This window comes from Thamnophis elegans, chromosome 1 (genome assembly GCF_009769535.1).
Source record: "Thamnophis elegans isolate rThaEle1 chromosome 1, rThaEle1.pri, whole genome shotgun sequence".
Lineage (NCBI taxonomy): Eukaryota > Metazoa > Chordata > Lepidosauria > Squamata > Colubridae > Thamnophis > Thamnophis elegans.
In genome coordinates, this window is record NC_045541.1 from 149,494,761 (window position 1) to 149,518,790 (window position 24,030).

Genomic DNA, 24,030 nt, shown 5'->3' on the forward strand with positions numbered 1-24,030 from the left:
GTTTACTCTCATAGTGGATGCCCCTGCATGACACAATGTGCTATGAAGATGTCATTATGAAGCATCCCTACGATTTCCCTGGTAGATTTTATTAAAATGTATGGAGAATGGGAATCTATAGTCTGTCTAAAACAGTGTTTCTCAATCTCAGCAACTTAAAGATGGATGGACTTCAACTCCCAGAATTTCCCAGCCAAATGGATTCATAATTGAATCCAACCACATTCTATGTGTAGTCTTTAGTGGAACTGCATTTACCTAGAGGAAACTATGCAGTGGGGTATCACACATTTCCATTTTAGGTCCGGTATTCTCAATATCTTCATAAAAGATTTTGATGAAGGGATAGAAGGGAAACTTGTCAAACTTGCAGATACCAAGCTGGCAGAAACACTCCAGAAGATGGGTTCAAGATCCAGAAGGGTCTTGTAATATTTGAACATCGGGCAGTAGCAGTAACTGATTGATTGATTGATTTATTTATTATATTTGTATGCCGCCCTTTTCCCTCAAAGGGGACTCAGGGCGGCTCACAATTCAAATCAGGGAAGGGGGTACAGACAAAAAATAAACAAAACATAACTGTGAGAAGGATCTAGGATTCTTAGTGACAACCACTTAAATATGAGCCAGCTGCCAAAAAAGTCAACACAGTCCTAGGCTGGTCTAACCAAGGGATAGAACCAAGATCATGTGAAGTGTTAGTACTGCTTTATAATGCATTGGTAAAACCAAACTTGGAATATTGCATCCAGATGTTGAGATTCTAGAAAGAGTGCAGAGAAGAGCAACAAAGATCATTAGGGGACTGCAGGTTAAAACATACCAAGAATGGTTGCTGGAATTGGATATGTTTAATTTTATGAAAAGAAGGATTAGGGGTGACATTCCAATACTTGAGGAGCTGCCATAAAAAAGAGGGAGCAGCTATTTTCCATAGCATCTGAAGGTAGGACAAGAAGCAATGAATTGAAACTAATCAAGGAGAGAAGCAACTTAGAACTAAGGAGAAATTTCCTGGCTGTTAGAACAATCCATCAGTGGAATGCTTCCTTCAGAGGTTGTGAGTGTGCCAAGGAAGATATTCGAAAGCCTTTGCAACCAAAATAAGTTAGATTATGCTCAGTTTCTGACATTAATATGCTATTTAAGATAATTTATCAAATTCTGGTATTTAAAAAGAAGACATTCTTTTTACAATAAGTGGTGCTCTGCATTCTAATTTGACTTTCTTTCCCCTTTTTCTGGAATTGTAGAAAACTTTTTTTCAATGCAAAATGTTTTTCTTTGAACTCTATTCAGGACATGCTTTATAATTTAGTGTCATTTGCCAAACTAACAGGAGGTGCTAGTTTTAGAAGGTTGTAAAGCACTGAAAAGCGATATATAAGTCTAAGTGCTATTGCTATTTCTATTCCGAAAGTTCTTTCAATTTTTAAAACAACCGAATAATAGAATAACAGTGTTGGAAGGGACCTCGGAGGTCTTCTAATCCAATCCCCTGCTCAAGCAAGAAACCCTATAACCATTTCAGACAAATGGCTTTCCCAGTGGTGGGATTCAGCCAGTTCGCACCACTTCAGGACAACTGGTTGTTACCTTTCTGAGCAGTTTGGTGAACTAGTTGTTGGAAGAAATCATTAGGGCAGAGAATCAGTTGTTAAATTATTTGAATCCCACCACTGGGCTTTCCTACCTCTTCTTAAAAAGCTCCAGTGTTGAGCACCCACAACGTCTGGAGGCAGGTCATTCCACTGATTAATTGTTCTAATTGTCAGGAAATGTTAACTTATTACTAGCTTGTTCTTCTTGACTAGTTTCCATCCATTGTTTCTTGTCCTATCTTCAGGTGCTTTAGAGAAATTTATTTAACATTTTGTGTTAAGCAATGTAAATCTCTCTCTCTCTCTCTCTCTCTCTCTCTCTCTCTCTCTCTCTCTCTCTCTCTCTCTCTCTCCCTCTCCCTCTCCCTCCCTCCCTCCCTCCCTCCCTCCCTCTCTCTCTCTCTCTCTGCATGGGGGGACAGGAAATGAAATCCATGACTTTACATATTGATTGAGAAATCATATATTTACTTGTCTTTCATTTTTTAAATAACATTTAGGGTTTTTTTAGTCTCTTCTTCTTGTCAGCCATAACTGAACACAGTTTACTAACCCTACACAAACTTTTTCTTCAACTTGTATGTCCTCATCAATTCTTCTTATGACAGTTGTTGGATGGATAACAAATAGCTATTTAATTTTGTCATCTTTATTGCTACTTGTTTCCTAATAACTTCAATGCAATTTCCAGTATAAATCATTTCAGATCATGCCTGGATCTGACCCTCCACTTTAAAGCCTGAAGGCATTTTATAAAATTAGAATAATAGTAATCTTCATTATAGGATTGAAAGTTGGATGGAATGAAGTTTATCATGATAATAAAAAGTAATAATAAAATAATAAACCAAACTGCTTTTTGTTTAGTGCATTGTATGGATGATTAATGCACACAAAACACAGTCTCTCTAGTGAATGCCTTTAATGGATGAATCAAAAGGTGGAAAGTTGCACAGGGATACACACTGTATTTCATTCTATAACTGCTTTTAAAAAAAGTGTTTCATGCCAGCCTTTGCGGAAAAGAGAATCAATTGTAACTGGGGCTGTGGAATCGTCCAGCCCCACCCTCAGTTGTGAATGTTGTGTTTTTTAATGTTGTCTTGTTTTTGTATGTCTCTCCCTCCCCTTTTCTTATTGTAAGCTGCCCTGAGTCTCCTTGAGAGTGGGCGGCATACAAATTAAATAACTCAAATCAAATCAAATACAGGCTATAGTCTGAAAAGAGTAACATGATAGTACTTCTTCTAGGTTGTCCCAAGAGAGTTTGATGCAGTAGTTGTTCTCTTAGTATGAAAAAAATTGCATATAAAAGTGCCATACGTAGAAGCAGTGCAGTAGAGGAAGGATATCTAGGAACCAAATCTGCAAGTTATATACTTGTCAGTCAGTGGTAGGAATGTGGGTGCTTTCAGATAGGAACATCTTTAAGGGCAGAAGGAGAAGCAGAATGGGGTTTTCAGAGCTCTTACAATGTTCATTTAAGGGAAAATAAGAGAAGAAAAACAACTGGATCAATTCAGGATTGAATTTTGGAGTCCCCTCTGAAATTGATTGTTTGCTTGCAGATGTTTCCATACCTAACTAGGTAACACCACAAGGGAGGTGGGGGGTTTGTTCCCTGTTTGTACAGTAACTTGCCTTGCCAGTTTTCTTGGGAGTATGGTTTTCTCCTTCAAAAGAGACAATAAAAAACTAAGAAGGAAACAAAAAGACCAGGACACATCCTCTCCAGCCAACAACCAGCCAAGTAAGAAGACAATCAGAAAACAATAACCAAACATATTTCAAAGCTGTGTCTATTGGACAAATGGTTTCAAAAATAAAGATTTTTGTGTCATAGTCCAGGATTTTATTTTCAGTACCAACACTGGAACCTGTATACAAATCACTATATATAATGGAAATTTGGTTTCTGTCCATATGTTCTTGATATCAGAAATATAACCTAAGAGGGAAACATATGGTTTTGTTCTTGCTACTATTCAGTCATTAAGAGTTGGAAACTTTTGCAAATCTACTACAAATCACCCAAGGATGTAATAGTAGTAGTAGTGCCATTTGCCTCTCATTGCTTTAGAGAAATCATACAATATCCAATTTCAGCCTAGGAGATTATGGCACACATTTATTCGTTTGCTTATTGATGGGTGGGCATGGTTAAAGAGTTTATCTACTCATATTATCTACTCATATTATAATACATATGATAAAAGATAAATAAAATCAGCCCTAAATCCAGTGCAAGTTAAAACTCAAAATTGTTTCCAAAATACTAGAATCATATTTGGCTCTAACAAGATCTCTGCTAAGAGCAATTCAATTCATTCAAATAAATGTTTAGCTAAATAAACAAGACTTTAGGACTATTCTTAAAGTGACAAGAAGTTTTAACAAACTTTAAAAGAGGCTAAAAAAAAGAGCTCCAATTCCTGGTCTTGAAGTGCAGATAATTGATAGAGGTAATGCAAGATACCTTTCCAGTAATTCATTCCCAAACCATTTAAGGCTTGAAAAGTAATATTTTAATTTTATTGAAATACAGAATTTCAACTCGTTTGTTATTTCCAATTCATGTTGGAAATAACAACATAGTCTCCAGTCTGGAACCCTGGAATAGATAAGGGCGAACAAATTAAGTCTTATCGAGAACATATTCTGGTAGGAAAATGGATAACACATAATGGAGGGATACAGCTAATCTTAGAGGCGTTTGCTATTCCCTAAGAGCATTGCTTAGAAGCCTTCACTGGATGCCAGGTTATAGCAGTCAGTTTTTCAAAGTTAGGTCAAGGTCAGAGGTGGTTTGTACTTCACTGGGGGCCATCAAGATTCCCATGAATGTAGATTATATTAGAAAATCCACCAGCCCCAAATCTTGAAAGGATATAATGTTAAATAACAGTTTTCCTAGACTGAAGTCCATTTCCTTGCTACCCCTGTCTGGAAAGCCTGACATAACCTCAAAGGAATAGAATATAGAATCATAGGACTGGAAGGAACCTCAGAGGTCTTCTAGCCCAACCTCCTACTCAAGACAGGAATCTTCTACCATCCCAGCTAAGTGGTTGTCCAGTCTATTTTTGAAAACCTCCAGTGATGGAGCACCTACAACCCCAGACTATTGATCTATTGATTAATTGCTCTTACTGTCAGAAAATTTCTCCTTCCTTCTAGGTTATGTCTCTCTTTGACAAATTTCCAACCCTTACTTCTTGTCCTGTCCTCTGGTACCCTAGATAATAAGTCAATCCTCTCTTCTTTGTGACAGCCCCTCAACCACTGGGAGACAGTTAACATGCCCCCCCCCTGATCCTTTTCTACAATAGGATATACCTAAGTCCCACAACTGTTTGTCATACGATTTAACCTCCAGACCCTTTATCATCTTTGTGAATGTCCCCAATAAGTTCTAAGGTGAATACAAATTCCAGGAGGGTGGCACTATTTAGCACAAGAAGCACTGATGTGCCAGTTGCATGGCTGAATTATGGTGTTTCACTGTGTGACTTCCCCCTTGTATTTTCCCCCCCGTGCCAAGCCTTTGCTTTTCCATCGCACATATCTCTCTGGCCTTGTTGGTTAGCATCTTGAGCACCCAGAAAATACTGCTACAGGCTGCATCACTTAGAGTGCAGAAATCAAGGAAGAAATTTTTATAATTCAGTGATAATAGACGCGCCCTACATGGAGGAGATTCTTAAAGGGGAAGTGGAAAAATGTTGTTGGAAAACTTGGATATTCATTTGCAATCAGTGTAGAGACGACACTGATTTAGTGTAAATATAGTAACTTCCTGCGTTCCATCTGGCCTTTGTGTTTGGTATAATACTTTCCATATATGTGTTTCTATCCGTCTTAATTACTCCAAAAATGAAAATGAATTTTAAATTCGTCTGCTTTGTTTTCATTTTAGCATCAGCTTAACATGCTCTTAAAATGATAGGAATAGTAGCATTTCAAAGTGTGTGTGTGTTTTTTTTCCCTGTAATCTTCTACCTCCTGGCTATTTTTATTTATTTTTAAAGAGTACTTTTGCACTGTGGTAAGATTTCCTTCACTAAACATGCTGAACACTCCACCCATCATCACTTCCCTCTTGGACTCAGACTGAAATGTATAAATCCGAGAAGTTCAGCAGTTTAATGTGAACCTACCATGTTTAAAACCCACAAGAATTACCGAAGCAGTTAATTAGCAAGATAGTTTTGTGATTTGCATAATACAGACAGCCTCATGAATAAAGACAAGCATCCATTCTTATGAGGATGCTTAGAGGGGTTGCCATGCATGCATTTGTTTTAGGATAATTTACAGGAATTATAATTTGTTTGTAGAAGAACCCTTACAGCTTGATTTCTAAACATGCTGATTATGATCATGCAGTTAACATAACCAACAACTTGAAATATATGTCTGTCGTATTGTTCTCTACCCTTTACAAAACAGAAGGAAACTATATTAAAGCCATTTTAAAAGACATAGAATCTACCAGATTAGGAGGAGGTAAACCCTATACTCCCCCATCCCTTAACTGTCCCTGGGAGGTTTTACCAAGTGAGGGCATCTATTTTGGGAAGACCTCCAATACTTACAAACATGCGTATGGTTGTTTCCTTGAGAACTCAAGCTCAGTTTATCAGCGCTTGAGCTTTCATGGAAATGAAACTTACATCCAATTATAATCTGGCCAGTCCTCATTGCTCAGCATGTATTTGGGAGGTCTCTGTCATCATGATCAGTGCATTTTTGGAAGACCTTCCTTAGGGCTTTTTGTCTGCTAAGGGCTACAAATATTCTCCTTTGTTGAAAATTGCTGGTTTGGTACCCATGAGGACTATAGAACCCTTATCTAAAGACCAATTCAATACAGCAACCCTTGTTTGTTTTACACTTTGTCTATGGAGAACCAAGTCAGATAACACTCATCTTCTAGGCTGACCTATGTCTTCCTGATGTAACTGTTAATATCTTTATACAGTCTGGCGTTAAAGTCTCCAGTCAGTAAAATATCTGCATTTGACAGCAGTTGACATCTCTTTTCAAAACAGTTTGCGCAGAGGACCAATTCTAAAACTGTAGGTTTAGATTCTTGCCAACAGAGAAATAAATATCAATACAAAGAGTTGGCCCAGAGGATTTACTTATCTACCAGATTATCTGGATGTGATTGTTAATCAGATCATTCTACTGTGCGCTGCTTGGAGAGTCTAAGCATGGTTTAAATTCAGTCTATTCGCCAAAGGACTGAGTTGATTTTCTTAGCCACGCCCCCTCTCCTCATTGAGGCCCAGTTCAAAAACTCAGTGCAGCCCAGTTCAGATGTATTTTTGGGGAGTTCCTCAGTTTTGGGGTGAATAGACTGGGACTCTCCTTAGTTAGCTAGTAATTTTCTTAGTTTGTAGTCAGGAGAGAAAATTCCCTTTTAAATGTCATTTGACTCTCCATTGAATTGCTGGGAGGACTTCGGGGCTTCTAGGCTCCTCATAGCTGACGGAACTTTGGTTCATTGAGGCGCTTGTCCAGTGGCTACTGGCGAGCTCAGGGGTGGCAGGAGGCTTCCCCCCCCCAGCTGTCAGTTTGACTTTCTTTCGGCCGGAGACCTTGTCGGAGGCTTCGGATTGCGTCTGACAGCTCCCTTATCGCCCAAAGAAGCCGTTTTTGTGCACTTTGGATTCCAGCCATTACTGCTTGCTGTGCTTTTCCCTCCTAGCTAGCAGATCGCTGTGGGGAAGCTTTGTTCGGGGCTCCAGCAAGGCTTCCTTCCCCAAGAAGAGTTAAACAGGTGGCTTTGGAGAGCTTTGGCCTTCGGGTTATACTCCTGTCTGGAGGACACATCTGCGAGGCATGCTGCACATGTCAACTTGCGGTGGTGCCAAGCCTACTGTTTGCATAGCTGAAGACACCATGGCTGAGAGAGGCAAGAGGGTGCCAGAGGAGCATCCAGACCCCTCATTGAAACGCTGTAGGCCAGACCCCCCTGAGAGGGAGGAGGGCAATAAGGACACCAAAGGGAAGGGGACTCCTAACCCCTGAGGCGGCAAGGCTTTATCCAAGGCTAAGCCCCACAGGCATAGGCTCTAGAAAAGACCTTTGAAAGGGCCCAAAGACTGTCCCTTTCCTCTGGATCACCATCTAGGGATCCTAGTCCCTTACCTGAGCCTCAGGTGGTCTTTCCCCAGGACTCTCCAAGGGGGGAAAATTCTCCTCCAGTAGTGGATGAGGGATTTCAGGCTTCTTTGCCTGCAGCTTCCCTGGGATATCCAGAGTCTTCTTCCATCCAGGAAGAAATATGTCCATTTGCCTGCTCAATTGTTGGGGAGGACATGGTTTCCTCATGACAGACTGGCAGGGGAGGGTCAGGGACATCAAGGCCCCTTGAGGATCAGGGTCCCAACTTGTCCTCTGAGATGCAAAAGGTCATTGAACAGGCCATTGAGAGGCATCGAGGCTGGTATTCGTAAAAAACTCCATGGCTCCAGAGGTCCCTCTGCCAAGACTGCCCAGAAACCTGCCCAAGGGGATTAGGTACAAGGTCCCCCTTCTCCAGGCTCCTCCATTAGCATGGAGGAATCCGCCCTAGAGGAGGACAATGTAGAGGAGCAGGAATTTTCAGAGAATGAGAATCGTCCTCCTGATAAGCCTGCCTTCACTGGCTTATTCCGGCTTTCTGTATTTAAGTCAATATTACATAACGCTAAAGCTTCTACTCAATTGGGCACTACTACCCACGGGCCCCTGCCCCTCTGGATCCCAGGATCTTTAAGGAAAACACTCCGGCACAGGAACTAGTTCCAGTGCCATACCTGTTTGTCAGTGTGGTTCAGCGCCAGTGGGCAAAACCGGGTTCCCTGACTAGCCCTAGCAGGGTGGATAAAAATCTTTACTCTGTGGAAAGCAACTTGGAAGATTTGTTGCAACTTCCACAGCTGGATACCCCAATCATATCTCTTATTTATATTTCTGTCCTCCTGACCTCTTTGAGGGTCTTAAAGCCGAGGACAAAAAGGTAGAGAAAGCCTGCCAGAAGACCCGCCAGGTGGCCGCTTGGTCTATTAAGGCTTCTACCTCAGCGTCGTTTTTCACCAGAGCTTCGCTGTTGTGGCTGAGGCAATTGAGATCTAATCCCCCCTCGGCAGGCTCCAGATGGAGGCCTGACCATAATAAAATACTCAGCTGATGCTTCACTCAATGCAGCCAAGTTTGCCTGCCGGGCATTAGCCTCCAACGTGACTTCACGCCGTCTGCTGTGGCTCCGTCACTGGCAGGCGGACATGAAGCCCAAATGGAAGTTGGCTTCCCCCCCATTCAAAGACGGCCAATTATTTGGGGAGCCTTTAGACAAATTCTTAATTGAAATCAAGGATAAGAGGAAGGTACTTCCTTCCATCACTAACAAGGCAGTAGGAAAGGTAGCTCATTTTTTCGGAAGCAACCCTTTTGGCTAACTCCTCAGGTGCGGATATCTCTTATCAGAGATCCTGTCCCCAGACCAATGACCATGGACAGGATAGAACAATCTTCAGGGACAAAGGGCGACAGCAGCAGCAATCCTTTCAGCATCCCTTTCGTGGCGGTTCCAACAACCACCCCTACCGCCGGTCCAAATGACCACCAACAGGATCCTCCTATAGGCAGTCGTTTCCAACTTTACGCATCCCAAGAAACGAACATGGCACAAGCTAGACATTCGGAGTTTGCAGATACATCAAGAGGACGGAGGGTTTTCGCTGCTTCCAATCACTCTTTGTTTCCTTTCAGCCAGGCACTATGGGACGGAAAGTCTCCCCTTCTACTATCGGTCGCTGGCTGAGGGCTTACATTAAGTTGGCCTACCAGCAGCAGGGCAGGGCAGTACCACCTAAATCACGGCTCATTCTACGAGGAGTGCCGCCACCATGGCCGCGTGGATGACACAGCCTCCCGTGGAGGAACTTTGTAGGGCAGCCACATGGTCGTCCCCAACCTTATTCATTAAGCACTATCACACAACTGAAATAAAAGTTGATATTACTTACTTGCTCTTTCATGCAAATCTAATTTCACTGGTGGAGGTGTTTGTGAGGAAAAACCTAAAAAAGGGGGAGGAGGGAAATATCCTAGTACCATATTTACTGTAGGAAAATAGTCTCCATTTTTTCCAAATATTATTTAAAGGGGATATCCACAAGCTTGTTCTGACTCTCTGATTTCAAGGGATGTCATTAATATATCCAGGGGCCCTGGGAACCCATCAGTCGGCAGTGTTCAATCTTATGCTTCTGGCAGATTTTAGGAAGGTGTACAAGACTGTAGGGGATTTTATAGGGCATCACAAATCTTGCTTTCATGAATGAAATCGTTTTATCAATTCATTTTCTGAAGCTCAGGGCTCCCCTTAATCTTTCTCAAAGCCCTAGTGGCACAGTGGTTAAAAGTGTAATATTGCAGACAAACCTTGCCCACAGCCTGGAGTTTGATCCTGACTGGCTCAAGATTGACTCAGCCTTCTATCCTTCCAAAGTCAGTAAATTAAGGACCCAGATTGTTGGTGGCCACATGCAAAGACATTGTAAAGAGTGCTGTAAAATGCTAAGGGGCAGTATATACAGTATGTCTAAATGCTATTGCTATTCCTCAATCAGAGAGATGATGGGAGTATGGTGAATTTGTTCATAGTCAGAGCCATCTCTGTTGTTACTCATAGTCATTTAGTTTCAGTGTGATATTCCTCATTGGGGGTAGGGGTTGCCTATATTGCAATGGATTGGTTTGCTAGAACAACCTTCCATAACATTTTATAGTGTATTTGAAACCCAGCTTCTCACCTTCTAAAACAATAATTTTTAAGAAGCAAGCTCTCAACAGCAGCTCTTTCTTTATGATCCTTTGACTTAAATGCTGTTTAACCATTATGGAACAAGAGATGGATGAGAAAATAGATATTTATACATGTATATTTTTTTTCTTGAAATCTCCTAAGCTTGGTCAGATGTTATAGTGGCAGAGGTAAGTTCAAAGAAGATATTGTTAATTTCTAGTCATTTCTAGTGCATTCATACTTTGAAATTTGTGTAGATTTCAGTGTGCACAAAGAGATTGTATATCTGTGGGAGAAATATTGGCTTGCAATGAATTATGTAAATTAGTGTCTTATACATCTTCCTTTTTCTTCCTTGAAAATGCTAGTTTTGTGCCACTGGTTTGGCATCTATAACTTTTATTTTCTTTGCCCCACATAAGTACATGGCAATAGCCTTATGTACTCCAGCCTGAGTTTTTTTTTTTGTCTTGCTGTTGGTGATTGGGTAGGTTGTAACCTTCAGGGAAGCATCTTCATCCGTAAAGCAATGAATAGTGAGTGATTGAAGGATTTTCATCAGTGTCCAGTTATTGGCCTGTGGGGTTTAAAGAAACTGTTTTTTCCTTTGAGATCGCCCTTTGATCTCCAGCCTCCTCCTCCTCCTTTCAGGGTTACCTACTTTAAAAATTCCATCTGATGATGGCCTCACATCATGTATTTGATCCACAAATACATAGAACATGCTATTTTGGGGAAATTTTCTTACTTCTTTTCTGGTCCTTGTTTGAGGTACAACTGAGAACTGATAGGATTTGGAGAGAAGAATATGTCTTAATCTTGGGGTTATAATATGTACATGACTAACTGATAACATAAATACAGGAGAAATTGTTCCTCTGATATCTGAAGTAGGGCTACAATATTTTACAATATTTAATATTATTAATCTGTTTGCTGTAGAGCCATTAACTGTATTGAACATCAGACTCAGTCACTTTCTGTTTCCATCTTGGTCTCTTCCTTTCTCACATATAGGTGTACACAGACAGGCATACAGAAAATTTGGAATTATACTTGATATTATATATTTATGCAAAAGTATACGTTCCCCAACCTGTAAAGTTTGAATGGAAGAGATTTACTATCATTTCTATTTGCATTCATGTTTAAGAGGAGCAGGGTGGAAAGTATTTTCACATCAATTTCTTGTACTGATAGTTTCTTAAAAAGAGGGGGTGGGGAGTCTTGCAAATTGTCCTTCCAAACTCCAGTTTTTAGATATGAACAGTTAGAATTATGATAAAGCAATGTTCTTTTCTCACTGTATAATCAGAGGAGCTGGCGTATCCTACTTATTTCTGTGGGCAATTCCTCATCAAGCCCTGATTCAAATTTTGCAGTCAGGATATAGTTCTTGTTTTCTTTCCATTTCTGTCTTTTGCTCTTTTGGATACCATATTTTTCAAGCCTGCCAATATGTCTCAAAAACATTTAATTAGGTTGGAAAAGTCTTTTCTTGTTTCCTAGATAAACCAAGGGACATAAATGCTATGAGTCTGACATTCTTCATGTAGCATAACTGAAGACCATGCCTGATTGAGACAATTTGTTAGATTCTAGTTGCTGAGAAAGTCAGTTTTGGTTCACCGTTTTTAAAAACTTAGTTGTATTGAAAGATCTGTTTGTTCTGCTGTTGACATCTAACATTCTCCTAAGGTCAGTCAAGGTAAAATCATGATGACAGAAGTGAGCATTGTTGTAGCATTGTTAAATGCCAGCTATCAAATATAAACATAGAATATGCATAGCTACAGTTCCTTATACTTGAGTGCATTTTTTGAATTGATATCCTCTTTGTATATTTATTTACAGAAAATGTTACTTGGCCCCTTGGCAACATTTTCAAGGTCGAAGGAACTTCTCTAACATACACTGGTAGTAGCTTCATGAAGCTTTTAATGGAAAGTAGTCTTGAATGTGTCACCTACAATACTTGCTTTCGCTGTGAAGCAATTGCTTATTTTATTTTAAGGTTCAGTTATTTTCTAGGACTGTCGTGTCATATTCATATCACATTTAGATGGTGGGGGAGTTGGAACAGGGAAAGAAACCTAAATGCTAAAAAAAAAAAAAGATAGTGACTTCCCAAAGCGAACATGTTTGATGAATGTTGTATAGTGAAGTGTTTTTAGCCAAAAAGATTTCAGAAGATAATTAACCTTGATGTTTTCCATAAAAATGATATTCTGATCTGCACATTGGGAAATATTTCATAGGACAGGTAAATATATAATATATTTAGAGATAGCAAAGTACTCTGAAGTGGTGCTCTTCTTCAGAACAAATATTCAACATGTTTTCAGTTAATCCAGCATGTTTTTGACTAGAAAATATAATATGCAGAATTTGTGCATATATATTCTTTTTATCTGAAGTACAAATAAAGTAAAATAGTAAATTGGAACAGGAAGATGGGTTCTCTCTCTGACTGAGAGAACGTGACCGACCTAAAGTCTCTCATTCAGCTCTATAATTGAACAGAGGTTGAATCTGAGTTTTTTCTCACTCAAATCCTATATATTAAACATTACACAATGCTGGCATTGCAGTGCAATTAATATTTATTGATATACTGCCTTGAACATGGAGATCACATTTAGCTCTTGTGATTCATTACCACTGGTAGAACTATCTTTCATGAATTTGTCTTTTCCCCTCTTTACATCCATTGAAGACAGCAGCTGTCATTATATATTTGTAATAGCAAATTCCTCCATAAGTTTTAGACTGAGTAAAACATTAATGCACAAGGCTACCTACTTTTGGCCTTTTTATTTCTCCTTTGTACATTATTGTATAATGATGTGTGGAAGCTCAATCTTTTGTAAGCACCTACACAAGTGATAGAACATGTAAAGGTTTTGTGGGAAAATTGTGTTTCAAATTATATGACCAATAATATATTTTTTTCGGCAGGCTAATTAATTCAAGCTTAAGACACAGGCTGTAACTCAGGAGAAGAAGACATGCTGTGCATATAAAAGGTCAAAATCAGAAAGAATTCAGAAAGATTCTTGTATGAAATCTTCTGTCAGCTAATATATACAGTTAGCTACAGATAGTTAGATGGACACTTGGTCTCATTCAGAGCTGTATAGGCACTGTAAAGCAAGGACCTGAGGTATAGAATTATTATTTGCTTGTAAGTGGACTAAATTCTATATTTTAATGATTTTTAGGTGAAGGTGATGGTGAAAATTTGCCCATCACAAGAAGCACACAACACATCGGAATCTATGTCGTTTCTGAAGGTAGATTCACGAAAAAAGCAGATCACACTTTATGATCCATCTACAAGTGGCTGTAATGCAAGTCACCGAAGAGGAGCTGTGGCTGTCCCAAAGATGTTTGCTTTCGATGCAGTGTTCCCCCAGGATGCTTCCCAGGTACCAAAGCTGAGCATATAAAGCTGATAATTTGAATTGCTGCCATGGCATTTAATTCTGGTGATAGAGTTCTTTTACAGTATTTTTTCCCTTTGAATTAGTTGGTTTAATTACTGGGAAGGCATGCTAATTAATAGTCAGTTTGCAAGGCCTCACGCTGTTTTAATTTAGCCCAGATGTGAAATTAAGAAGCAATATCTGTAGAGGTAATTCTGTTCAGTGATTATATTCCTACTATCTTTCTTGTGTGGTTTAAAGCAACATATACATACAACTTGTGACTTCCATAGTATCCCATTTTAGTGTTAGTTGTAGCATAGTATTTATAAGTTTGGGCTTATCTGTATCATTATGAGAGAACATCAAATATTTTGTTATTGTAGAAGGATGGAATAAAACGAATAGTGTAGGTTTTTTTGAAGTATGTTGACTTCAGTTTCCATAACCCCTAGCCTAGGACTGTCAAACTCGTGGCCCGTGGGCCAGATGTTTCATGCACTGGCTATGCCCAGGCCTAGTTTAGCAAAGTGGGAAAAATCCTGATACATCATGTGATGCTGCCATGATGATGTGAGTTTGACAGCTCTTCCCTAGCCCATAGGAACTGTGAAAATCAAGAATGCTGCAATGATTTTCATATTGTTTTTGAGAAAACATAAACACATGTCTCTTTGAGAAAGTATGTTATGGCCAATTGTCCTCCCTAAAAAAAGGTTGCCTATCATTTCCAATTTTTGAGATGAGGTACAACTGTGGAACAATGGCCCATATTTAAAACAGACTCTCCCTGCAGTCTTATGCATGTGCTTTGGAAGAATTATACTGCATATCCATACCAAAAAAGGCCTTAGAAGATGTCCTGGGACCCTTCATTAGAAGGATTTTCTAATGGATTTTGTAGGATTTTCACAATAAACAAGTTAGTGTCCCATTGGAGATAATTGGAAGATTGAAATAACCTGTTCTTGAAAGTAGAACTGGCAGGTTTTTTGCTTTCTCTATCAACATAGTCCAATTCATGGAAATTAAAACAAAGAAGGAACAGAATTAGGAACTGTTCTCCTTCAACCACTGTGAAAAACCTATCTCCCATTCTTCCTTTGTACTTTTTCTTTGCTCTGACTGAGAAATAATTCACTGTTCTCCATAATTCTTGCCATTCCTTCTTCCTATACTAAAATGTACTAAAATGGTTACAACGAAACCAGCTATGCATTTTTCCACATATATAAGTGCCAAATATATCATGAACTTGCTGTCTGATATTCATCTACATGTAAATGGACATTGGATCCCCTGCTTCTTTCCTCTCCTCCTCCCCCCAATTCTGATGGCATGGTCAATGGAAGGGACCTGGAGCATACCTTCTGTGTTAGTTCTGGTGGGTTAAGCAGAAGCAATGGGAGAAGTCTGCATTAACATTGCATAACCTTAATTAAGCTTTTTGGTGGCATGGCATCTTGCATAATCCTAGACTGCTTGATTAGAATATAGTACAGTATATTGTGGAAACTCAGAAAATAAGTTAGTTCAGTAATACAATTAAGTCTGGTATGTAAATGTATCTTGTCAGCTTATCTGGTTAGATGAAATATTCCACTAGCATTTTATATTGCTATGGTAGAGACATGGGGTCAGGTGTCAATAGGTTTTATGGCTCCCTTTACTTTCTGTTGTAGCATGAATTTCCCTTGCATTTTTCAAGTAGCCTTGATTTTGGTTAAGAATTAGAGCTGGCTATCATTTGAGTGTAGTATAAAATTAACAAATCTATGTTTTCTGCTTGATTAAAATTTGAAATGTGGCCTTACCCCTGATTTGCACATTGTTTTTATGAGTTGAGATAGTTAACATTTATTACAATATATATCTGAAATGAGGAACTAAAGTTAGTTTATGTGGGAATTCGGTTAACCTTAAATTTATAGTATATTAGTGATTTAACCGTTGGCTGTAATTATGGTTGTCAGTGAAGCATAGGTTTAGCTCAGGAGCTGGTGTTTGTCTGAAGAGAACCAGGCCAAATACATATGGTATAGCAGACGGTTGCTGTCCTGAATGGCTCCCTGGCCAGTAAAGAAAACATAAAGCTGGCAGGAGATGACACATGAATCTGAAACTCAAAAGGAGTAACAGAACATGTGTGTGTAATTTAGATTTCCTGTATGGTTTCATTACATTTGATGAAAAGAAATCTGTTTTCTCCCCATTGAACAGCATTTCTCTTTCTTTCTCCAGCACACAGACGAGACTTAAAAGCATGTCCTTTGTATCTGTGTGTTTTCCAGAGATGGGTTTGTTATCATTAAGATTAAAACAGAAAAGTTCCAATTTTTTTTTCATTTGGGATGAAATGAAATGCATTTGTGTGTGGGTGCTTCCTTCTCCTAAGCATCCTTAGCAGTGCATGGTCTTTGCTATAGTGGTGAATGTCTGTAGCTCAGGTATAGGATGAAGGTAAAAGGTTCATTCTGTCACTTGACACACCCACACCTAAGCCCCATGTAAACAGAATACTCACACTGACATCCCCTAATATTATCTAGCCTGGTAATAAAACATTTGGAAACCAACCCACAAGCTCTGAGAATGAACCTTTACCCTCAGTACGTAGTCTGCTAGTATTAAAAAAAATATGGATGATGAGACATTATATTAATTCTGTGTCTGTTGGTTAGCATTTCCTTTGCAACTGAGTTCATGGAATTGACATGCCATGGCACCCTTTTTAGTGGAGTAGGAAATCATTTTGGGCTTATGTAATAGGATTTAATTAGAAAAAAATGGAATATAGACACTAGAATAGTGTGACTAATGCTGTGAAATGTGCAACTACATTGTTTTAAGAACCATTTTCATGTAAAAATAACAATACAATGCATCCTAGTCCATGCTTATTAACTGACTTCCAACTTCCTTACTAGGCTGAAGTATGCTCTGGAACAGTAGCAGAAGTAATCCAGTCTGTCGTGAATGGTGCAGATGGTTGCATCTTTTGCTTTGGCCATGTCAAGCTTGGTGAGCTCCCAAATTCATTACAGTTAATTACTATGTCAACCTGGTAATTACATGCTGTCAGCTCTTGGAACAATAAACTTGGACTACATGAATAGATTACAATTTCTTTTTAATTAGTTATGCAAACTTCTTCTGCTTTATTTCTACACTGGGACTTTAAGTTCTGTGCATTCTTTCTTGTCTTCCTTTTTTAAAAAAAATGGGTAAAAGGTAAAAAGTAGGTATGGGCATCTATCAGGTTCTTTGGAGGCAGTTTTATTTTCAGGGAAAAGTGTGACATAATTCAAACAGAGCAAAGAGCTTGCAGAAATTAATTGGTTACAAAGTGACAAAGAATGGAAAAATTAATTAAGTACCATTGAATTAATAATGAAATATGTAAAAGCTACTGTATTTGTTCTCTCCCCTTGTCAATTAAGGTGTGTACCATTGGTTATAATCTGAAGGCTTGTGTGAAGAGGGTATTTTGTTTCTATAAACGTGATGTTATCTACTTAAAGTCCATTTTTACTCCTCAGTTAGAAAATCACCATCGATTGCTGGAATTGTCATATATGAAAAATTCAACTTCAGAATTGAATAAATATTTCCAAACATCTTAAGATGAAATCCTAGCTTTTTTGGATAACTGTAAGAAGTGAACCAAGATAGGGGACAAGTTGTAAAATATTACTCTGGCAATGTGGGGAGGAATATCTATCTTGAGGCTCCAATACAAATTCAAAGCGTTTGAGTGGCGGAAATCAAATGCCATTTAAGTGCTGTGCTGCATTAATAGAAGTATAATTCTAGGATCAATAATCCATTGGTCTTATTTATGTTACATTGGTCAAACACCTGAATATTGTGCAGTTGTGGATAACATATTGTAGGAAAGACCTTGACAAACTGGTGTCCAGAGGAGAACAACCAATAGGAAGAGCTGAAGAAAAATTTACCAGTAGTTATTGGAGAATTTGAATATATTTAGCCTGCAGAAGAGAAGACTAATTGGAGGGGCTTTACTAATGGATTCCTTGAACAGGGGCTTGGATTAGAAGATCTCCAGTTGTTTTCCAGTCCTTGCATTCTGTGATTCTATGAGATCTACTCCTAATTATTCTCACTGATTAGGTCCCAAATGAGGGCTAGAGAGCCTTGGATTCACCACAAGACCCCAGAAATAGATGCGTCATCAGCCTAAGATGACAAGTATTACCAGTAACTAGGACCGTGATGGCGAACCTATGGCACACGTGCCACAGGTGGCATACAGAGCCCTCTCTGCATGCACGTGAACTGTCACCTCAGCTCTGCTACGCATGTGCACACGGCTCTTACCGGCCATCTGGTTTTCGGGTCTCTGCCACACATGCAGCATATGAAGGGGGAGAGCGGATGTATGAGGGACGGCGGGGCATGTGGGGGTTCATGCATGCATGTGCAGGGGCAGGAGTGTGGGGGTGCGTGTATCCACAGGGGCACTGCATGCGCATTGCATTAAGGGGGCATGTGCACTTTCAGCACTCCTTGCCAAAAAGATTAGCCATCACTTAAAAAATGCAATGCCCCTTCCCCACAAGATTTGTGAGTGAAGAATTAATTTGCTTTTCCTTGAAATATCAGGAATTGTGAGTGATTCTTCAGTGGAATATTTAGAGGAGGGTGGCTGCAGTAAGGACAGTAGCCATTTGACTGCCTGAACAGATGAGGCAGCCTTCCCCCCCCTCCATTTCTTTTTGTAGTCTGAAGAAAGACAAGAGCCATTCTCTGCATTGGGAGGATTCACAGTAGATGTGGGTGTGGCTAGTGGCTTCATTCCTTTCACATTCATGTCCCATTGTTTCTTCCTTTCTCCTCCTTTTACCAGAAAGTCAGCTCTTCCAGAAGTTCATCTACTTATTAATTACTCATAAATCAATCCAGGTGAATCCTTTCAAAACATAAAGAGCAAAACAGATTCTTGCCAAAATGAGAGAACAGGAGAATCCTCCTTCTACTGAATAAGAAAACTCTGATAATCCCACACTTCCTGACACTGCAACTGAAGTCACTGTGCTTAGCGGTCCAATTACATTTCCATTTGCTTTCCATTTTAGGCAAATCCTACACAATGTTTGGAGAAGATAACTCCACCCAAAGCCTTGGCATCGTACCTTGTGCTATCTCATGGCTCTTCAAGTTAATCAATGAGCGCAAAGAGAAGACTGGGACTCGTTTCTCAATTCGAGTATCTGCTGTGGAGATCAGCGGCAAAGATGAAAACCTTAAGGATTTGTTAGCTGAAGTAGCCACCGGCAGTCTTCAAGATGGACAATCCCCAGGGGTCTACCTACGAGAGGATCCAATATGTGGAACACAGGTATAAGATCTCAGGACAGGTGGGAAGCCTGGCTAATTCTTTTTTCTTGACATTTGGTTTTTTCATCTTGAAATGCTTTCATCTGTCAACAATTACAATATATATACACTGTATATATATAATCTCCAGTCCCACAGTGTACATATTAGTTTATTTTAGCACCCTTGTGGCTTCTTCCTCTGGTTCAGGAAGCAGGGATCATTCACTCCTTCTTAATTAGTTGTTTTCTTGTTTATATTCCAGCTTCAGAATCAAAGTGAATTGAGGGCCCCAACAGCAGAGAAAGCAGCTTTTTTCCTCGATGCAGCGCTGGCTGCCAGGAGTACTAGCAAACCAGAATGTGATGAAGAAGATCGGAGGAATTCACACATGTTTTTCACATTTCATATATATCAGTATCGTATGGAGAAGAGTGGCAAAGGAGGAAGTATGTAGATTTGGCTCAAAATCTCTTTCTTCTTGCATTGATTTTTGAAAAGAAGTGCAATTGATTTTTAGCAACATTGAAGCTGATTGTATTAGCCAAGAAAGCTTTAAAATGGATTGCTTTTTGGAATATCTAATTTGAAAACCTAGCATGCAGTACTTTACCTTTTGCTCCAAGCAATCAGGTCAAGGTTCCCTCTCCCAATCCTGTTTTAAAAAAATTCTTGTGGTAGTTTGGTATAATAAATGGTCTTATAAAATAAATAGCATAAGTTTATTTAAGGAGCTTCATGTCTGAGTAGGCAGTTGAATTCAGGATCTTTTTGGTTCTATTGTTACCCTTTTAATCATCGTGGTCAGTGGACAACTAGATAGAAAGCTATGTGAATTATAATACACATACCTTTGTGTGTGTTAAAAAGTCCAGTTGCTAACGCATTGGGATTTTAAATGTAAATAGAAATGTGTGCTTCTTACACAAGTGGAGAGATATTTCTGCAAGAGATGATTGCTAGATGTTGATAGCTGTAGGTAGACAGATACAGGTAGCCCTTGATTTATAACTTCAATTGAGCCCAACATTTCTGTTCTAAGCAAGGCAGTTGTTAAGTTTTGGCCCATTTTATGACTTTTCTTGCCGCAGTTGTTAAGTGAATCACATGTTGGTTAAGTGAACCCAGCTTTCACCTTTGACTTTGCTTTTTATGAAGCTGGCTAGGAAATTTACAAATGATGGTTACATGATCCCAGAACAGTGCAGTTGTCATAAATACATACCAGTTGCCCAAGTACCTGAATTTTGATCACATGATCATAGGGATGCTGCAACAGTCATGTGAAAAATGGCTAAAAGTCACTTTTTTCAATGTCATTGTAACTTGGAACGGTCATTAAACAGATGATTTTAAGTCAAAGATTACCTGTAGTTACTTCTTCCTGACCAGTGGAATTTTTAGGAAATATTACCCAGTTTTCTCAATGTCCTTTGCAAGGTTTCTTATTCCTTTGTCATCCGAAGTTGACTACTGCTTCTTGCCTGTATGTAGAAATGTTAAAAGAATTAAGTTCAGTGATGAGATCTGCACAGTTAAAAATAACATTTGAATTCAAGAAATGCTTTCCTAATGTTGTGCTGATTTCATTGGTTTGGTTTTAAAACTCCTACCCTAAATCATAAAGTTATGGTTTAAGTGAATATATGTTCACTTGCTTAAATATAGACACACACAGGAATATTTTTGTTCACATTTATTTGATCCTAAAATATGGTCAGAATTAAGCAACTATTAGTTCACAAATTAATAAGAGTTTCAAAGGATTCTTGGTGAATTGTTAGACATTATTATTGGTTTGCTTGATTTTGTCCATCATGCAGTCATTTAATAGGCAATAGTGCTTATCTTCTGTTTCCATCAGAATTTTATTTCTTTCCATTTTATTTTTGATCAGTGTCAGGTGGACGCAGCCGTTTACATCTCATCGACCTGGGAAGCTGTGAAAAAGTGCTAAGCAAAAGTCGGGATGGAGGAAATTCCTTCTGCCTCTCTCTGTCTGCGTTGGGCAGTGTCATTCTGGCCTTAATTAATGGTGCCAAACATGTGCCATACAAGTAAGTAACAGAGTCATGTCTTTTAGAGTCTTAGCATTTATTTTGTAGATATGGCAAATGATGCCTTGCAATTTTTGCTTCGTTTTTCTCCTATGAGCACACAAAAATGATTTAACTATTTCCTTCAGTTATTTGATTAGAAAAAAATGATTATTTTTTAAAAAAATCAGAAGGCTAATGAACAGAATCCTCTATTTTCCTTAGTGCAATGATAATAGTCTAAACCAGTGTTTCTCAACCTTGGCGACTTTAAGTCCTGTGGACTTCAACTCCCAGAATTCCCCAGCCAGCTATGCTATGCTGGCTGGGGGATTCTGGGAGTTGAAGTTCACAGGACTTAAAGTCGCCAAGGTTGAGAAACACTGGTCTAAACTGAACCTCAAGCTCAATTTTTTGTTTTGTAGAATTAGAATTATTTGCCTGTTCCTTTTTAAAAAAAAAAAATCACAAAATTTCATTTGTACCTGAGATTTTATTTTTATTAGTAAACCTGTTGTGATGACTTAGAAATAGACTGCTTGGAAAAATGATGGTAAGAAATGAAAATATTTCAAACCACTGGTTATACCTCTGCATGCTTTATAGGGATAACAAATTGACAATGCTGCTAAGAGAATCACTTGGGAACATCAACTGCAGAACAACCATGCTAGCCCACATATCGGATTCTCCAGGAAGTTATGCGGACAGTCTCATGACACTTCATCTTGCCTCTCGTATACATAGGATGAGGAAGAAGAAATCCAAGGTTGGTTTGCACAGGATAATAAATATTTTATAGTTTGGAAAGAACTTTGTTAACTTTCATTCATTGCAGTGAGGACTGTAGCATACCTTTACTGTTAATTTTTTTTGCTAGCTTTTGACCTAGACATGTATCAGAGCAGGGGTGGGATTGAAAATTTTTAGCAACTGGTTCTCTGCCCGGTTGCTGGGTGGCTATGGGGGGCATGGCCTAGTCAGCTTCCTGCACCAAAGCATGGGGGGCATTTTTGCCCTCCCTAGGTTCTGGAGGCTTTTCTCGAGCCCCAGGGAGGGCGAAAATGGCCTCACCCAGGGTCTGGAGGCCAGAAACGGGTCTGTTTCTGGACTTCCAATAGGCCCATTTTTTGCCCTTCCCAGGCTCCAGAGGCTTTCTCTGAGCCTCCTGGAGGGCGAAAACGGCCTCTGCTATGCTCCGGAGTCTGGAAACAGGACTGTTTCTGGACTTCTGGTACTTCCGAGAGGCCCATTTTTTACCCTCCCAGAGCCTCCACTTACCTGGCATTCAAAATGGGTTGTGTGGAGACTCCTGGGATGTGTGGGGAGGGATGGGCTGGTTCAGCCAGTCCTTACAACTACTGGTTCAGCAAACCAGATTGGAATTAGCATCCGGTTTGCCCAAACTGGTTCTAACTGACTGAATCCCACCCCTTTATTAGAGATAATATTTGGCAGAAGTATTACTAAAGTCATGATCATAAACGTTCATTAATCATTATCTTTATTATTTGCTATGATGCAGCTCAAATTGTTATTTTAAAGTATAACAAATTGGAGACGCTAGTTTGGACTATTTCATTAGATGCAGCCCTAAGGTCAGTTCTTGAAAGGTAGGAACAGAGAAGCAAATCAGATAATTAGGAGATAATGGTGATTTAATTTGAGCAAGTCACTATTATTGGAGTTCCCATTTCCGGCTGGTACAAACTGATGAATGATGTATAATCATACTAAAAAAAACCAGTTTTATCAAGTTCAGTAAAATTCTTCACACCAAATATTCAGATATCGATAATAGCAGGAAGTAAGTAATATCTGCATTGACTTCTGGACAGTGATATGCATTTCAAGTAACAGCTGATGATTGCCCCGTCCTGACCTAATTACATGATATTTTTCAGACCTTATTTAGTATTTGGAATACAGGCCAATTCAAGTTTTAAGTTTGACTCATGTTTTGATTCATTGCTAAGGATCATTTGGAATAATGACTAAATATTCAACATTCAGTAACTAAATATTTCCCTTTATTATCTGTCTCTCTGAGTTTTTTCTACGAGAGTGAATGCATTGTTCTGAAATTGGCTTAGGGTTTTAAGCCAAGTATATATGATTTCTGAAATCCAATATTAATGGCTTGGTTTGCACAATACAGTTTCTCCTTGCTTATCAAGAGTTTACTCAGTGGCCATTGTGAGATATGGTAGCATTGAAAAAAGAGACTTGTAACCTTGCCTCAAAGTTGTGGCTGTCACAGTGTCCCTGTAGTCATGTGATCATGATTTTATCACTTGACAACCAACAGTATTTACAGTCACAGCATCCTGTGGTCATATGACCATCATTTGTGACATTCAGATCTAGCTTCCAACAAAGTCAGTGGGGAAGCCAGCAATAAGTTGTAAGTCACAAACACATGACATTGCAGTTAATCAGCATTGTGTTGATTCACTTAACAGCAGCCAGAAATGATATCATAAGTTGAGCACAATCATATGATATTTCACTTTATGACTGCATTGCTTCGCACTCCACTTGTGATTGATAAATGGGGATTGCCTGTAGTCTGAACTTATTCGTAGTCTCTCATTGCTGGAATGAATTGCACATCGACTTCAGATATTCCTGATCATATAACAATACAGTCATATTGTGAAATGTGGACTGAAACCAAGATATTGTACTCATTAAAGCAATCATACTATATGAAAACCTATCATCCAATGCAAAATATTGCATACTTGGCCATTCAATCAGTTTTCCTTCATGGTGATTGTGCCATTTAATTGCCACATCATTCTTTTATTTTTTTTTGCCTTTTG

General features: G+C 39.1%; 1 protein-coding gene across 1 annotated transcript in view; it reads left to right on the plus strand.

Moving 5' to 3' along the window:
* Positions 1–24,030, plus strand: part of LOC116505357 (kinesin-like protein KIF26A) — a 167,507-nt gene that overhangs the window by 128,675 nt on the left and 14,802 nt on the right. Inside the window, exons 6-11 of the mRNA XM_032212583.1 lie at positions 13,626–13,832; positions 16,757–16,850; positions 18,929–19,191; positions 19,435–19,618; positions 21,067–21,226; positions 21,812–21,974. Of these exons, the coding sequence (XP_032068474.1) occupies positions 13,626–13,832; positions 16,757–16,850; positions 18,929–19,191; positions 19,435–19,618; positions 21,067–21,226; positions 21,812–21,974 (1,071 nt within the window). The remainder of the gene's footprint in view (positions 1–13,625; positions 13,833–16,756; positions 16,851–18,928; positions 19,192–19,434; positions 19,619–21,066; positions 21,227–21,811; positions 21,975–24,030) is intronic.